At 42.0% G+C, this 14,581-nt stretch overlaps 1 protein-coding gene across 5 annotated transcripts in view; it reads right to left on the bottom strand.

Annotated features, from left to right (window-relative positions):
• Positions 1-320: 320 nt before the first annotated feature.
• NME7 (NME/NM23 family member 7) overlaps positions 321-14,581 on the bottom strand; it is a 249,687-nt gene continuing 235,426 nt past the window's right edge. For 4 of the 5 annotated variants that reach the window (XM_088845487.1, XM_088845489.1, XM_088845490.1 and 1 more), the window contains one exon: positions 321-460. In XM_088845487.1, the coding sequence (XP_088701613.1) occupies positions 428-460 (33 nt within the window). In that variant the 3' untranslated portion in view covers positions 321-427. The remainder of the gene's footprint in view (positions 461-14,581) is intronic. The other variant, XM_088845488.1, reaches the window with a different exon arrangement.

Below are 14,581 nucleotides of genomic sequence, written 5' to 3'. Positions count from 1 at the left end.
TTTTCTTTCATTTTCCTTTTTTCCTTTCTCTGGAGGCATCACATGCTGGTGCTGTGTCTTTATGAATGTTTTAACCATTTTCATGGTGGAAGAATTTTATATTTATGCAGTTGTACAATTTTATTTTTTTCTGCAAGAAAAAGTGTAATGTATGAAATAAACCAAAGTCACTTGTTTGAAAATAAATCTTTATTTTGGACTTTATAAAAAGAAATGCAGTACCCCATAGACTGATGTTGAATGTTGTCTACAGTGCAAAATCCATGTTCTAACATATGTCATAATTGCCAGGAGTACAGTGCTCTTGTTGATCTTGTATTCAGTCAGGTTAAAACAATGGACAATAAAAGAATGAACACATTCCTCATGTGCGTGATTCACTCTTGTCTAAACTCCCCAACCTGTGACTGCTTTACTTTCTACACTGCTAGTTATCCAAGATCTTGAAGAAATACTGAACCTGAAAGACAAAAATGTGATTTCATTAGTTCCTATGGAAGTTTGGCCTTTTCCATCCAACAGAAGCCAAGAGCTGGGTTAGGACTCTGGACACTGGACATCCAGGTGCGTACCCCTTCCTGTGAGACAACCAGGTTAATTGGAGGCAGAGACTCAATGAAGTTTTAAAGTTCAAGTTTAGAAATATTTTGTAGTGATACTCAGTTTAAAAAACATGAATTTTGGTTCCTGATAGTGCTTCACAAGATATGGCTGTTCAAAAAAAGTCAAGGTTGTTATTATTTAAGTTTTGAAAAAAGTGACGCTAGCAATCAAAAAATGGACAGAAAATGTATATAAACATTTCTCCAAAGAAAAGGAATAGATGAGCAATAGGCACATGAAAAGATGCTATCATAGCTAATTATTCCGTTCCGTCGCTCAGTCGTGTCCGACTCTTTGTGACCCCATGGACTGTAGCCTACCAGGCTTCTCTGTCCATGGGATTCTCCAGGCAAGAATACTGGAGTGGGTTACCATTTCCTTCTCCAGGGGATCTTCCCGACCCAGGGATCGAACCCGGGTCTCCCGCATTAGAGGCAGACGCTTTAACCTCTGAGCCACCAGGGAAGCCCAGAGAAATGTAAATCAAAACTACAATAAGATACCATCACATACCAGTCAGAATGGTCGTCTTTAAGTCTACAAAAAACAAATTCTGGAGTGTGTGTGGAGAAAAGGGAACTCTGTTACTCTGTTGGTTGGAATGTTCATTGGTGCAGCTACTATGGAGAACAGTATGGAGGTTTCTCAAAAAACTAAAAGCTACTATATGATCCAGCAGTCCCACTCCTGGGAATATATCCTGATGAAACTATAATTTGAAAAGACACATGCACCCATATGTTCATAGCAGCACTATTCACAATAGCCAAGACATGGAAGCAACCTAAATGTCCTTCAAGAGATGAATGAAAAAAAAGATATGGTGTGTATATATATACACATACACACACACACAATGGACTATTACTCAGCCATAAAAGGAGCATAATGCCATTTGCAGCAACATGGATGGACCTAGAGATTATCATACTAAGTCAGACAAAGACAAATATATCATTTATATGTGGAATCTAAAACAACATAAATCAACTTACCTATGAAACAGAAACAGACTCACAGAGAACAGACTTGTGGTTGCTAAGGGGTGATGGAGCAGGGGAGGAATGGATTGGAAGTGGAGATTATCAGATGCAAACTATTGTATATAGTATGGATGAATAACAAGTTCCTAATGTATAGCACAGGGAACTATATCCAATATCCTGTGATAAACCATAATGGAAAAGAATATGAAAAATAATATATACATAAAACAAAAAACCAGCATGTGCCCCCAAAAGTTGAGGTTCAATAAATAAAGGTTTATATCCCGGTTTTCAGTTCATGGTTTGGCCTAAGTCCTTGTTTAAGTGAAAGTGAAAGAAAATGCATGTTGCTCAGTTATATCTGACTCTTTGCAACCCCATGGACTATTGGGGTGGGTAGCCTTTCCCTTCTTCAGGGGATCTTCCCAACAGGGACAGAACCCAGGTCTCCTGCATTGCAAGCGGACTGTTTACCAGCTGAGCCACAAGGGAAGCCCAAGAATACTGGAGTGGGTCACCTACCCCTTCTCCAGCAGATTTTCCCGATCCAGGAATTGAACCGGCATCTCCTACATTGCAGGTGGATTGAGCTATCAGGGAAGCCCAAGTCTTTATTTAGCCATATATTTAAAAATTAGCCTTAGAGTGAAAGAAAGTGAAAATGAGCTTTCAGAAAAACATTCTCTAGGTATAACTGAGCTGAAGATTTAAGTATCACTTAACCTTCGTGGGAAATACCCAAACTAAAGTCTTGACATCGTGTTTCAGAAAGTAGAAATCTTTCACAAAGCCTGTGCAGCCACAGCTCACACCAACCCTTCCTGCCTTCAGGCTGGTCCTGAGAAATCCTTTGGTACGAAGCTGGGCTCCCCTCTTACAGAGAGACAGACCGAGAGGCCCATGGCCATTTCTGTGACAGTACAGCTTGTTCAGAAATAGCAGTAAGAGCTTAAATTACCACCTTATTGTCCAATTTTTATTATCCTGCCAATCTGCTTCTCTTGTTTATTCTTTAAAAATACTACCTGAGACTTTGCTATCGCTAGAGCAGCAAATTGTGTGATGGCAAATGAATACCAGAGGAAAACTGAGTCCATTTTTAAAATGTAGCAAAGGGAATGGTGGGAAACGGCACAACCGCCTAGATGCAAAGGTTTAAGGGGCCCTCACTAACGACTGATGGGTTTCTGCAGAATCCATAAGCGGACAACATGCTTCACAAAGCTGGGTTTCTCAAAACGCAACCCCCATATACACTGAGATAGAAGGTGTTTTCTATTTTTAACAGATGGTCTGTCTGGATGAAACTGAGTCTTAAATGTGTGATGTGTATGAACAAGAAGGGGAGAATGGCTCTATGTCTGAGGAAAGGGGAGTATTTATTCAAATTGGAAAGTAGTTTATATTTTTGAGACTGTTAGGTCTCAAGCCCCTGCTTTCAGATGAACCTTGTGCCTTCTGTTCTAAGATGCTGTATGTTCATGTACATGTGTGCATGTGCACCCATGTATGTATGTGTGTGTGCAGAGATGCCTATTCCTTCCTTCAAGATTCTATGCAAATCTTGCTTCCCTGTAATCTCTCCAGATGGTGCTAATCTATTCCCTAGTCATGAGAGTGGATAAATCTCCAATGGGAGACTGGGAGTGTGGTTTGTGTTGACTCAATGGATATTTGCTGGTGCCAAGTACTCTCCTAACTGCTACAGAAAGACCCAGGAGCTGACCCTCTGCAGCTCACACTCTAGTATTAATACTGAAGTGCTTGCTTATTCCTGGAACTCTTGTTTCTATACATTTATCATGAATTTCTCACCCTTTATTATTCAGTTCAGTTCAGTCGCTCAGTCGTGTCCGACTCTCCGCGACCCCATGAATCACAGCACGCCAGGCCTCCCTGTCCATCACCAACTCCCGGAGTTCACTCAAACTCATGTCCACAGAGTCGGTGATGCCATCCAGCCATCTCATTCTCTGTCGTCCCCTTCTCCTCCCGCCCCCAATCCCTCCCAGCATCAGTCTTTTCCAGTGAGTCAACTTGTCGCATGAGGTGGCCAAAGTATTGGAGTTTCAGCTTTAGCATCAGTCCTTCCAATGAACACCCAGGGTTGATCTCCTTTAGAATGGACTGGTTGGGTCTCCTTGCAGTCCAAGGGACTCTCAAGATATTAGGTGATTATTATTCTTGGGTATAGGGACAGTGCTTTCTACTTTTTCGGGTTTTCATGTTAAGTCCAGTAAATCAAATATTGAATTCCTCAGTGTTCTTGCCTGGAGAATCCCAGGGACAAGGGAGCCTGGTGGGCTTCCGTCTATGGGGTCACACAGAGTCGGACACGACTGAAGTGACTTAGCAGCAGCAGCAGCACCACAAAATATAAAAGGAATGAGTTTTTCAAATGCATTGTTTCTCAAATGTGTGCTGAGTAACACTTGGAATCAAAAGGACTGGAAGTTACTGAATAGAGGAAAAGGGATTCTCTTTTTTTTTCTTTCTTTCCTTTTTTTTTTCAATCCATCATATTCCCTGAAGGAAAGTTTCAATGTGGTGCTAGTATGACTTCAACCCAGGTTAATCCCCTTTCAAATAAAGGGAGAGTGGCCTGGGGCTCAGAACCTCTGGCAAGCAATATCATCTAGCTAGAATTTAATAACCTTTCCTTTCATTGTATTTATTACCTTCAATTAAGTACAAGCAATATTAGTTTCCCACTTAACGGCAAATAAATATTTCCATAATGGAAATCAATGTATTGAAGTATCACAGTGAATGTACTTAAAAATAGTAAATATAATTTAAAGTGGTATTCAGATAATGTAAAACTCATGAAGGTAAAAAAGTCCAACTAGAACACAGGAACTTTTGCCCTAAAATACAGCATTAACAGAAGCCAAGGTTTTCAGTTCTGTACCTGTTTGGGCAAAATCTAATTTGAATCTACTGTTTTAGAACAATAGCATGCCCTGTCTGCTCAGCCTGCACTTACTACCAGAGGGAACCACTCCAACTCCAAATTAAAAACATTATCAGCTATCAGAGATGAAAATCCAGTTATTAAAATCTTTCAAAGTCCAGTGAAAGCTCAAACTCCTGGCTTTTTAAAGGATTAGTAACACCTCAATATCAGTTTATATTTGGCCCATGGAGGAGGACTAAATGAGGTTACTTAGAAAATCCATGATTAAGGACAGAGGGCAACATAATCCAGAGGGAAACTATCCAAGGAGCATTTAAGAACAGCTGTAATTAAGTGAATAAAAAACACTCTTGGTTTCAAATTCGGAGAAAATGTGACTCTTTCTTCTCTTCTTTAAGAGGGAACTAGCATTAACCAGTCATGTTAACTGCCATCCTCTAGGCCCTGAACAGGAAAAGATGACCAGGTAATAGATTTAAACCTGTTATTCTCCCAACTGAAGCTTGTGATCAGCCATAGCCTACCCAATGTGAAACCAGGAGGACTGGACCAAAGGCAGATTATCTTGGTTCATATTTTAATTCTGTATTTTTCTCCCAGAAACTATCAGCATTGGTCTGTTCTGAGAGATTAAGTATCTCTTGAAGGTACTGATTCTTACTAACTACAGAATCCAGCTATTTTATTTAGCCACAAATGAGTCCTGCACCCTAAGAAAAGGCCCATATTGCAATAAAACTGTGACTTACTATCTCCAGTTTGCTTTACCACAAAACCTTTTAAAAACAGGGATTTCATTAAATTGGCAGTCTTACTGGCAGTCTGTAAAGTGCTACCTTTTCCAAGGAATTGTTCATCTTCCTCCATGTTGGCCCTATATAGGACAGGTAGGAGGAGGTACTGAGTGATTTGAAACCAACCTATTTATTTATCTACATCATCTGATAAACTCCACAGTAGATTGATCCTTTGGTTTAAGTGCTTCAGGGTTCAAACATTTCATTTCTCTGTAAGGAGGCTATTTAGTGCTCATAACTTGTTATAGGAATTTATGGTTACTAAATTAACAAGTGTTGGAGGAGCATGGAACAGTCCTATAACAATGGGATATTCCTTTAGAGAAGGAGCAAGGGTTCTAAAATGACCAGTGGGTGAGGATCAAGCCTTGGGAAGGTGTTGATGATTCAGCGTTGGAACCTCTGGAGGGCAAGGGAACAGAATAAGGCTTATAGACCCTTTGGGGTTGTACTACCAAGAATGAAACACAGCAGGAGGAGTCCTTGCTGATGGAAACCTTTGCCTAGCACTGACCTTTCTGCTTTTCTTACTTACAAATTTCTCCCAAGCTACCTACTATGTGCCCAGCACTGATTATGAATTCAGGGAGGGAAGGATTCAGGCAAATAAGATCCCTGTTCTTATGAAACTATGGCTTTACACTATACACATTTAAATGCCTTAAATGGCCTAAACTATTCTCCTTGATTCCTTTCCCTCCTCTGTCAATCATTCATTTAACATATTGAGCACATCCCAGTCATGATTCATGCGGGTTCAGTCCCTAGGTCAGAAAGATCCGCTAGAGAAGGAAATGGCAATCCACTCCAGTATTCTTGCCTGGAAAATTCCATGGACAGAGGAGCCTGGCAGGCTACCGTTCATGGGGACGCAAAGAGTCAGACATGACTTAGTGACTAAGCACTGAGCACAGTCATGATAATTCAGTGACGGGTGAGACCTGGTCCTCAGAAAGCTTATAGCCTGGAAAGAGGAAAACCCATGTAATCAAATAAAATCACAATTCTGTGCTAATGTATAAGGGGGAATAATTAACTGCCAGTGGGAACACAAAATATTTCATAAAGTGGTTAACATCCGAGTCTTCGGGATGAGTTGGAAGCAACACAGATGAAGAAGGAACAAATTTTAGTCAAGGTTGTATATTGTCACCTTGCTTATTTAACTTATATGCAGAGTACATCATTAGGAACGCTGGGCTGGAAGAAGCACAAGCTGGAATCAAGATTGCTGGGAGAAAGATCAATAACCTCAGATATGCAGATGACACTACCCTTATGGCAGAAAGTGAAGAGGAACTCAAAAGCCTCTTGATGAAAGTGAAAGAGGAGAGTGAAAAGGTTGGCTTGAAGCTCAACATTCAGAAAACAAAGATCATGGCATCTGGTCCCATCACTTCATGGGAAATAGATGGAAAAACAGTGGAAACAGTGTCAGACTTTATTTTTTTGGGCTCCAAAATCACTGCAGATGCTGACTGCAGCCATGAAATTAAAAGACGCTTACTCCTTGGAAGGAAAGTTATGACCAACCTTGTTAGTATATTAAATAGCAGAGACATTACTTTGCCAACCAAGGTCCGTCTAGTCAAGGCAATGGTTTTTCCTGTGGTCATGTATGGATGTGAGAGTTGGACTGTGAAGAAAGCTGATCGCCGAAGAATCGATACTTTTGAACTGTGGTGTTGGAGAAGACTCTTGAGAGTCCCTTGGACTGCAAGGAGATCCAACCAGTCCATTCTAAAGGAGATCAATCCTGGGTGTTCATTGGAGGGACTGATGCTAAAGCTGAAACTGCAATACTTTGGCCACCTCATGCGATGAGTTGACTCACTGGAAAAGACTCTGATGCTGGGAAAGGTTGGGGGCGGGAGGAGAAGGGGACGACGGAGAATGAGATGGCTGGATGGCATCACCGACTCTGTGGACATGAGTTTGAGCGTACTCCGGGAGTTGGTGATGGACAGGGAGGCCTGGCGTGCTGTGATTCATGGGGTCGCGGAGAGTCGGACACGACTGAGCGACTGAACTGAACTGATACAATTGCTATGCCAAAGCCAATCTTCACTAGTAAGATTAACTTGAGGATTTGTTCTCTATCACTGTTAGATTTAAAGAACAATACCTTACGTTTATTAACTACTTTACAGTATACAGTCTAACTTCATATATAAGCCATCTCTTTCACACCAGCTCTGTGAAGTTGGTCCTCTTATTTCGAGACAGAGCAGCATCCTGAGACTCAGAAGTGTATGGCAATCCCTATATAGTAATCTGGTAAACTGGGGACTTGCTCAGTTGGCAAGGATGGAACTTGACTCTGTATCTTCCAAGTCTAAGCCACACTGGTACTGTGACCGCCCATGGAGTGGTCCCTGCATTTGCTGATGACTGTATATAGATTACTGCAGATTCTGTAAGAAAGTACAATCGTTCAAACAAATGTATATTTTCTGTAATTGCTTCAAGTGTAGACTCAACAAACGCTTGCAGAGAGTGTTTCGTCTTTGCCCTGAGTACAGTACACAGCAGAAATGGGTCTTAAAGCTAGTGATTCCCAGTTCATCCTCCTCCAGTGGAACTTCTAGTATATGGAGCAAGCATGAAATTTCTCTGCATGTTTTATTAACTCTGGCTTTGTATCAGAGTCTAGTGCAGCTCACTGCTCCTGACACCTGGGCTCTACCACAGATGACAGAATCAGACACTTCTTGGAGGTGGAGTGCAGGTGTCTATTTTCCAATGATTCTTAATGTTGATAAGGGAAAGGCTACTTGGAGAAGAGAAAGGCTACTCACTCCAGTATTCTGGCCTGGAGAATTCCATGGACTGTACAGTCCATGGGATCACAAAGAGTTGGACACGACTGAGAGACTTTCATTTCACACACACTTAATGTTGCTTGAGCAACAAAAATGCCTGTGGAGTTTTGTTTTTTTCCTCCTTACTTTTAAAGCAAAGTATAGGTATGCTCAAACATTTACAGAATTTACCTATCCTTCTATCATGGAGTTCAACACCAAATTTAAATATGTGTTCCTGTGCCATTATACTAAGTAGATTTTCAGATAACATCTAATCAATCTGAATTTGATTGAGGTACAGTTTTGTTGGTGTTCCAATGATATATTGATTTTTAAATATGTCAGCCTACTTAGAAGGAAAACAACTTTCAACTCCCTGGGGACCCTTATAGCGTGTAACCTGTTCTGACACACAGGGCCATATACTTAGAAAGGCCTGCATGTGTGAGTGCTAAGTCGCTTCAGTTGTGTCCAACTCTTTGCAACCCTATGGGCTGTAGTTTGCCAGGCTCCTCTGTCTGTGGGATTCTCCCAGGCAAGAATGCTGGAGTGGTTGCCATGCCCTCCTCCAGGGGATCTTCCTGACCCGGGATGGAACCCTCATCTTATGCCTCCTGCATTGGCAGATGGGTTCTTTACTACTAGAGCCACCTGGGGAGCTCTAGAAGGGCCTATGCCTGGTTTAATGCTCCACTGTCTCTCTCTTGAGATTCTTTTTTGAACCAGGGCCCCCGTATTTCCATCCTGCAACAGTTCTTGGAGTCACAGGCTTCTGTGTTAGGGCTGCTTCAGCCTGGTTTTCCTATTGGCTGAGTGGAAAATGTGATTGAAAAAGCTGCAATGGGCAATGGACAGATCCATGATGAGAGCTGGGTCAGAGAAGGTGCAGGTTGAGGCCGGCTATAGAAGATGAGAGTCAGCAGACTTTCCAGGAGAGGAACAGAGGCTGGGGCTGTCAGGCGGAGCCCTGGGGCAGGGGCAAGGGGAAGAGACCTGGGCTGGGGGACCGCTGGAGGAGGCTACCAGCAGCCCTTCACGTGTGGGCCTGAATCCTTTCCGAACCCTCGCTCCCTCTCTTCCTCTGTCTTCCCTCTACAAGTCACCGCTTGTTTTCAGCTCCATAGATGTGGTGTTCAGAAGTAAACAGTTGTGAGGGAAAAGGTGATGGGGAAAGGATATCTTGGGTTCGCCCAACAAATGCGCTCAGAGGAAACAATTTCTCCTTGAAAAAAAGAGATGAAAACTCTGTCCTTGCTTACAATTGCGTTGGCCAAAAATTTCATGAGGTTTTTTCCATAAGATGGTACAGAAATATCCGAATGAACTTTTTGGCCAACCCGATAGCTACAGAGCCTATAAAGTTCTTGGACTGCAGAGGTACCCCCTCAAATTAATTCATAGGCTACAAAATAAAGAAGTTGAACCAACACAGTCATTAAGAGTTATCTCCTTCACATATGTTTATCTTCTCCATTGCTTCAGAGGCCATATTTGGCATCTTTTTCCCCCCTTTAACTGGCGTTCAGTTGATTTACAGTGTTAGCTAATTTCAGGTGTATATAAGACAGATAACTAATAAGGACCTACTGTACTGCACAGGGAACTCTACTCAATAATCTGTAATAACCTATATGGGAAAAGAATCTTAAGAAGAATTGATATATGTATAACTGATTTACTTTGCTATACAGCTGAAGTCTTTGAAGACAAAATGAAAAGTTCACAATGAAATAACTAGACATTTCAGTGATTCTGTAAACCCAGTGTTCTCCAAGTTCTCTTATAAAGACCTCTTGATTCTTACGCTGCCACCCACTAATGAGAACAACCGTCTTTTTAAAACTAGAAGAATATTATAGCTCAGCCCAGAATAGAGTGGTGTTAACCTTTCTCTTTACAGGAAACAGACACCCTTTCCCCCCACCGATATATCTAAAGATACAGGTGTCCTTTCTAGAAATTCACTCTAAAATTGTGTTTTGTGACTCATTCCTATTTGGCCTCTTCTGCCCTGAAGGTGGTTTTGGTTGCTGCTAGCCCTTCCCCAGTCCCTCAAAGTACCTAAAAATACGAATTGGTGTTTGTCACTTCTGTTCGCTTGTCCCCACGCCCAGTGATTAAAAAAGTACTCTCTGAGAGTCACCATATCTCAGGGTGAGTCATGGATAATTTTTCAATATTTACATTTAAAATTTTATCAATATTCACTCTTAAAAAATGGAATCCTTGTTATATATCAAATGCTTATCTCTTATGTATCTTTTATATATGATACCTTATCTTGGTTAAACCTAACAACTGAAGTAGATGCATTATTCCCACTTTTTCAGTTGATGAGACTGGGGATTTTAGACCTAACAACTTGCCTGAGAACACAGGACTCAGTTGAGCCCCTGGGGCTCTGCTTATTCTGATTAAGAGCTCAAGGATGGGATGGAGCCTACCAGAGGGGGTCTGATTCCTAACCTTGCCATTTCCTGGATGGATGACCTTGGGTAAGTCACTTAACTTCTTGTTTCTCATATTACACATCTCTAATATAACAATATCATCACATGAGGGTTGTTGTAAAGATAAAATGAGTTACTATATGGAAAGCATTTAAAAGAATACCCAGAATATAGTAAATATACCATAATAACTATTGTTATTGCTTCTCCAATGTTCCCACAATGCTGTGATCTGTCCTGCGATACATCAGTAAAGCCTTGGGTTTCTGAGCAGTTTCTTCATGTTCTGAGAGCCAAAACTGCCAGGATAATTCCAGCTTATTAGGGGACATGCATGCGTGCGTGTGTGCATGCTCCATGACTTCAGCCATGTCCAACTCTTTGCGACCCTATGAACTGTAGCCCGCCAGGCTCCTCTGTCCATGGGGATACTGGAGTGGGTTGCCATGCCCTCCGCCAGGGAATCTTCCAGACCCAAGGATGGAATCCACATCTCTTATGTCTCCTGCATTGGCAGGTGGGATCTTCAGCACCACCTTATCAGGGGACAACCTACTTAATTAACCAGGTCATGAATGACAAAGGCAGACTAAGAATCTTTGCAGACAAAGACAGTAAAGAGACATAGAACCAAATACAACATGTAATCCTTGAATGGACCCTAGACTAGAAACATTTTTTCTTTTATAGAGAAAATCTGTGGGTAAAACTGTAACAGGAGGGAAAGGGGCAGGGCACAACTTGTTAAAGAATGACAGAGCCCAAGGACACAACATAAATGGATTAGAATCAAATGGGCCCAAGGTGGGAGACCTTTGACTAGAACTTGATCCTAAATCAGCAAGCTAAATGACACATCCAGAATTGCCAAGACAGTTCCAAGGCACTGTCAAAAGAACAAGCAGTAGAAGGTAGCCCAAATCCAGGAAATCTCCATCCCTTCCCCAAAATAGTTGAAATAATCCTCCCACTCATTAGCATATGAAATTACCCAGCCTATTAAAAACTAACTTTTCATGCAAAGATGGGCACAATAAAGGACAGAAATGGTATGCACCTAAAAGAAGCAGAAGATATTAAGAAGAGGTGGCAAGAATACACAGAAGAACTTATAAAAAAGATCTTCATGACTCAGATAACCACAATGGTGTGAAGACTCACCAAGAGCCAGACATCCTGGAATGTGAAGTCAAGGAGGCCTTAAGAAGAATCACTATGAGCAAATCTAGTGGAGGTGATGGAATTACAGTTGAGCTATTTCAAATCCTGAAAGATGATGCTGTGAAAGTGCTGCACTCAATATGCCAGCAAATTTGGAAAACTCAGCAGTGGCCACAGGACTGGAAAAGGTCAGTTTTCATTCCAATCCCAAAGAAAGGCAATGCCAAAGAATGCTCAAACTACCGCACAACAATTCTACTCATCTCACACACTAGTAAAGTAATGCTCAAAATTCTCCAAGCCAGGCTTCAGCAATATGTGAACCGTGAACTTCCAGTGTTCAAGCAGGTTTTAGAAAAGGCAGAGGAACCAGAGATAAAATTGCCAACATCCACTGGATCATGGAAGAAGCAAAAGAGTTCCAGAAAAACATCTGTTTCTGCTTTATTGACTATGCCAAAGCCTTGACTATGTGGGTCACAATAAACTGGAAAATTCTTAAAGAGATGGGAATACCAGACCACCTGACCTGCCTCCTGAGAAACCAGTATGCAGGTCAGGAAGCAACAGTTAGAACTAGACATGGAACAACAGACTGGTTCCAGATAGGAAAAGGAGTACATCAGGCTGTATATTGTCACCCTGCTTATTTAACTTACATGCAGAGTACATCATGAAAAACGCTGGGCTGGAAGAAGCACAATCTGGAATCAAGACTGCTGGGAGAAATATCAATAACCTCAGATACGCAGATGACACCAGCCTTATGGCAGAAAGTGAAGAAGAACTAAAGAGCCTCCTGATGAAAGTGAAAGAGGAGAGTGAAAAAGTTGGCTTAAGGCTCAACATTCAGAAAACTAAGATCATGGCATCCAGTCCCATCACTTCATGGCAAATAGATGGGGAAACAGTGGAAACAGTGGCTGACCTTATTTTTCTGGGCTCCAAAATCACCACAGATGGTGACTGCAACCATGAAATTAAAAGACGCTTACTCCTTGGAAGGAAATTTATGACCAGCATATTTATGATAGCATATTAAAAAGCAGAGACATTACTTTGCCAACAAAGTTCATCTAGTCAAGGCTATGGTTTTTCCAATGGTCATGTATGGATGTGAGAGTTGGATTATAAAGAAAGCTGAGCGCTGAAGAATTGATGCTTTTGAACTGTGGTATTGGAGAATAATATTGAGAGTCCCTTGGACTGCAAGGAGGGCCAACCAGTCCATCCTAAAGGAGATCAGTCCTGGGTGTTCATTGGAAGGACTGATGTTAAAGCTGAAACTCCAATACTTTGGCCACCTGATGCGAAGAGCTGACTCATTTGAAAAGACCCTGATGCTGGGAAAGATTGATGGCAGGAGAAGAAGGGGATGACAGAAGATGAGATGGTTAGATGGCATCACCAACTCAATGGACATGGGTTTGGGTGGACTCTGGAAGTTGGTGATGGACAGGAAGGCCTGGCGTGCTGCGGTTCTTGGGGTCGCAAAGAGTTGGACACAACTGAGTGACGGAACTGAACTGAACTGATGCTTGGAAGAAAAGCTATGACCAACCAAGACAGCATATTAAAAGCAGAGGCACTACTTTGTCCACAAAGTTCTATCTAGTCAAAGCTATGGTTTTTCCAGTAGTCATATGGCTATGAGAGTTGGACCATAAAGAAAGCTGAGTGCCAAAGAACTGATACTTTTGAACTGCGGTGTTGGAGAAGACTCTTGAGAGTCCCTTGGACTGCAAGGAGATCCACCTAGTCCATCCTAAAGGAAATCAGTCCTGACTATCATTGGAAGGACTGATGCTGAAGCTGAAACTCCAATGCTTTGGCCACCTCATGTGAAGAACTAACTCACTGGAAAAGACCCTGATGCTGGGAAAGATTAAGGGCAGGAGGAGAAGGCGACAACAGAGGATGAGATGGTTGGATGGCATCACTGACTTGATGTACATGAGTTTGAGTAAGCTTTGGGAGTTGGTGATGGACAGGGAAGCCTGGCGTGCTGCAGTCCATGAGGTCACAAAGAGTCGGACACAACTAAGCAACTGAACTGAACTGATAAAAACTAACCGTGTCACATTTCATGGCCACACTCACCCTTTGCAATGGCCCACACTCTTTCTGTGGAGGATGCTTCTCTCTGAATTTGAATAAATCCATTTGTTACTCATCACTTTGTTTCTCACTGAATTCTTTCCATGATGAGATATCAAGAACCTGAGCTTCATTAGGTCCTGAAACCAGGCACCAAGGGATTTGGCTGGGTTAGAGTCCCAGTCACATGGGTTCAAGTCCCAGTTTGAGATAATGAATTTCAAAACTGGTTAAGATTTAAATTTCTGTACATAGAAGTACTGTATTAATTTCTGGATTTCTTAAAATTGTTCTTTGGTGAAGGAAGAGAATAACTGTGTGTGAGGAAATATACACTGAAATATTGAGAGATAAAAGGGAACCATAATTGCAATTTACTGTCATCAGTTCAGTTCATTTCAGTTCAGTTGCTCAGTCGTGTCCGACTCTCCGAGACCCCATGAATCACAGCACGCCAGGCCTCTCTGTCCATCACCAACTCCCGGAGTTCACTCAAACTCATGTCCACAGAGTAGGTGATGCCATCCAGCCATCTCATTCTCGGTCGTCCCCTTCTCCTCCCGCCCCCAACATTTCGTAGCATCAGAGTCTTTTCCAGTGAGTCAACTCGTTGCATGAGGTGGCCAAAGTATTGGAGTTTCAGCTTTAGCATCAGTCCTTCCAATGAACACCCAGGATTGATCTCCTTTAGAATGGACTGGTTGGATCTCCTTGCAGTCCAAGGGACTCTCAAGAGTCTTCGCCAACACCACAGTTCAAAAGCATC

This window comes from Moschus berezovskii, chromosome 17, assembly GCF_049115385.1.
Source record: "Moschus berezovskii isolate FMDL1 chromosome 17, NW_MosBer_1.0, whole genome shotgun sequence".
In the NCBI taxonomy this organism is placed as follows: Eukaryota; Metazoa; Chordata; class Mammalia; order Artiodactyla; family Moschidae; genus Moschus; species Moschus berezovskii.
The sequence above is the reverse complement of the archived record's forward strand: the minus strand, read 5'-3'. Positions and strand labels throughout refer to the sequence as shown.